The 3,430-nt window shown below is 36.0% G+C and overlaps 1 protein-coding gene across 1 annotated transcript; it reads right to left on the reverse strand.

Annotated features, from left to right (window-relative positions):
- Nucleotides 1–526: 526 nt before the first annotated feature.
- Nucleotides 527–3,198, reverse strand: LOC21398959 (bifunctional TH2 protein, mitochondrial). Its single transcript, XM_010093510.1, has 6 exons — nt 3,005–3,198; nt 2,792–2,900; nt 2,088–2,360; nt 1,590–1,983; nt 1,197–1,463; nt 527–936 (listed from the first exon to the last, which is right to left on the reverse strand). Exons 1-6 carry the CDS (start codon nt 3,196–3,198, stop codon nt 527–529), a joined length of 1,647 nt encoding a protein of 548 aa, XP_010091812.1.
- Nucleotides 3,199–3,430: the final 232 nt, after the last annotated feature.

Raw genomic sequence — 3,430 nt, forward strand, 5'->3', positions numbered from 1 at the left:
TGTCTTCTCTTGTCTTTAAGAACTTTATTTTTTGTTGAAAATTTGATTTCGTCTCTAATATAAAACCAAAAAGAAAAGTAATGAATTGGTAGAATGTTCGCAACTGAAATAAAGAAGAGTGAAATGGGGAAAGATGTAACAGAAACATCTGAGTCATGAAACATCTAAAACTAAATTGATGAAGACACAAATAAGTTACTCATCTCTCAAGGTTGAAATATGAGTAAATATTGATTTGAAACTTGAATATTTGCATAAAGAAAGTAAGAAACTCTTTTTTTTTTCTTTTTTTTTTTTTTTTTTTTCTGGACACAGTCCCTAAAGAAGAAGGAAATATTTAGAACATGTGTACCTGAATGTTGGTATACAAAGGAACTTTATATATACATTCTTGGCAGTCCCTCGGGAAGAAAAACAATATAAGAATAAGGGTTGACCTGTGGCTCTCAACTACAATTAGCCATCATGACATTAGTTTACTCCATAGATGACCTAGTAATTAGATGAACAAAAACATAAAGTTTATTTACAGCCCCAGAATGAATGCTTCAATTTCAGCCCAACAAGAGACTGTGTAGAGAACACCAGAGTATGGTTTCCAATTGTTGTGGTAGCCCGCAGCAGGCTCATTCTTCCTCCTTACCAATTCATCGAAAAGTGCAACAAATTTGAGACCAAAACGATCTGCCAGTCTCCATAGGTTTAGACTTGGACAAATCACAATGCCTATATCTGCTGCGAGCAAGCAAAGTAAGTCAGCAACATCTCCTCCAATGTAAACTGTCAAGTGCCCGATTTCAGTTTTGCAGCCCTTTATGACGGCATGGAAAGTTTTAAACTTGTTGGATGAAGTTTCCACGATCCTTGTAATATCTCCCATCGTCACACCGTTCTTCATAGCTAATTCGTTTGAATGTACAGTGAAGACGTTTTTCTCTGTTCAGATGAAGATATGTTGGAACTTTTTGAGATATTTTTAGCATTACAAAGAAAAACAAAGTAAAATCCTTTTGGGAAGAAATACATTTTTATAACATATCAAATACTTGTGCAACAGTGCAGGAATATCTACCAATTTCAAGAAAAATTAAATAAATTTGAGATATAAGTCCCCTAACACTTTATGATTACTAACCAAAACAAATCTACTCCCATAAGTGCTTTACTTACATGAGTAGATGTTTCGAAAAGCATACCTGGAGATAGAACTGCTTTGATCAGGTCACTACCCCAATAGTTTGATATTATATGAACATTAATGTTTCGACTTTCATTTTCCGCAAGCTTCTGAAAAAACCTTCTGCAACCATCCTGAAGAATGACAGTGGAGGCAGCACTCTTTATTGTATCTAGACTTATACCCTTCAACATTCCAACCGTACCACCTTTGTATTTGCCCTTATCTCCCATTCTGCAACTTGAAAAAGGGCTTTCCGAACCTGCGTCGTTGAATACTTGTCGTCCTGAAGAAGTTAACTTCAGAGAATATTATAATAAGCATTGATGCTGATCTTTCTCAACTTACTTTTATAAGGGTTAAAGGATACATAAATAGAAAAGAAAGCGTATTCATTATATACTCATCGGACCTGGCATGGTACTGGACATGATTGTTTCGAACCATTGTTCAAAATCCATAGTGCGCTGGTAGTCTAAAACATCCCATGCGTTCCTCAACTCTTCTGATGACATCCTGTAAACTTGAGGTAATGCTATTGACATATTCGCCAGGATGACAGCGGAGGCAGACTCAGCAATGGGGCATGTCATATCATAGTCACAGAATATTGTGAGTTTACTCTTTCTGAGTTCCTGCAGCCGAGACAAAGTGACTAAGGTGCACTTATGTGTCGGGAGTTTAGCGAAGAAATCTACTTGAAGCTTCATAGCACGGTGGTAGTGCTTCTCCATTACTTCAACCTCATCTTCGGTAAAACAATCACTTAGTTTTTCCAGCATAAATTGAGTTCGCATAGCTAATACCTAAGAGTATCAACAGGACACAAGTAATGAGAGAGGAGTGTTCACAAAAAATAAGTATACATAGCAAAAAAATTGAGGGAAAAAAATAATAATAAATAACTGACGACCTCAAAATCTTCCGAACAATAAATGTCAATACATTTCTTGTAGTTGTGAGTGGTGGTATCAGAAGGATGTAGAATTTTCTTTATTTGCTGAAACAAGTGGGAATACAGCTTCATACAAGGAACAATGGCACAAAGTGTAAAAGCAGCAATTTTTCTCTTGCAAGGAACTATTCTCCCTTCAACTTTCCCAGATTTTGTATCATGCAAAAAGTCTCCATAGTTGACTATCGTCGCATAAGTAGTCTCCCGTTTTGGCAATTTAAAATCTTCCTGTGTACATTATTGATCATCCAAGATATCAAGTGATGGTTTAAAGAAGTAGACTTTTCAATCATAAAAGTAAACTCAGCTTTTACCAAATGGATCTAGTAGTACTAACTCATATTGAAGAGCACTAACAAAGGCTTTTTTTTTCTTTAAAAAAAAATCTAATGAGATAAAAGGAGTTTCCTGCAAACAAAAAGGGAAAAGAACTGAAAATAGCTTCAAGAAAATTTCCTCTGTTTTCAGTTCAGTTTCTTGGAAGCCAAACAATTAACTATTGATACAACGTAATACAAGTAAGTTTATGTATGTGTACTCATGAATAATCAAATTGATAAAGAAACAAAGAAATAGGGGTTCAGAGAAAGAAACACTTGGATTTAAAAAAGAAAACTTAAAAAGGAAAGGAAGGAAAGAGTGAGAAGAGGTAAACCTACTTGGATGATTTTTACATATGCAACAATTTCCTTTCGCAGATTCTCCCTTAAATCGTGCACGACCCACTTCTCGGCATCATCATTTAAGCACTTCTCCGCCGATAAATACCTGAAAAATCCACCGCACAATGCCATTAATACCTTTAATCATGTCTACACCTAATTAACTAAAGATTGAGCGGATTGAGGTATAATGATGGACTAAGCACATACGCATGGTAGAAGGCCTTCAAAAGATGAAGGTCTTGCGAGATGAAATCGTGAAAAGCCTGGAGAGCCAAAGTGCCAGCAGCCAAGCTGATGAAGAAGGGCGAGTACTGAGCAAATAGCGATTCACTTTCGAACTTCTTCCACAACCTTCTTGATATTGTTTCTTTCTTCGTCAAAACTAGTCTTAGATTGTCCATCGTTTTGGACGAGTCTCTTCTCTATCTTTCCTTTTCTTTATGTTAAAAATGTAAAGCCATGGAGACAAGAAAATTCAAAAGTTTGGGCCGAGCAAGAGAGAGAAGAGCAAGAAACTGGCGGAGAAGACAGAGGTTCTTGCTCAAAGTTTGAGCTTTGAACTAACAAGTAAAGAAAGAAAGAAAGAAAGAAAGAAAGAAAGAAAGAAAGAAATAGAGAGAGATCAGAGCTGAC

The sequence above is a fragment of the Morus notabilis genome, unplaced genomic scaffold (assembly GCF_000414095.1).
Source record: "Morus notabilis unplaced genomic scaffold, ASM41409v2 Scaffold602, whole genome shotgun sequence".
NCBI classification, from domain to species: Eukaryota; Viridiplantae; Streptophyta; class Magnoliopsida; order Rosales; family Moraceae; genus Morus; species Morus notabilis.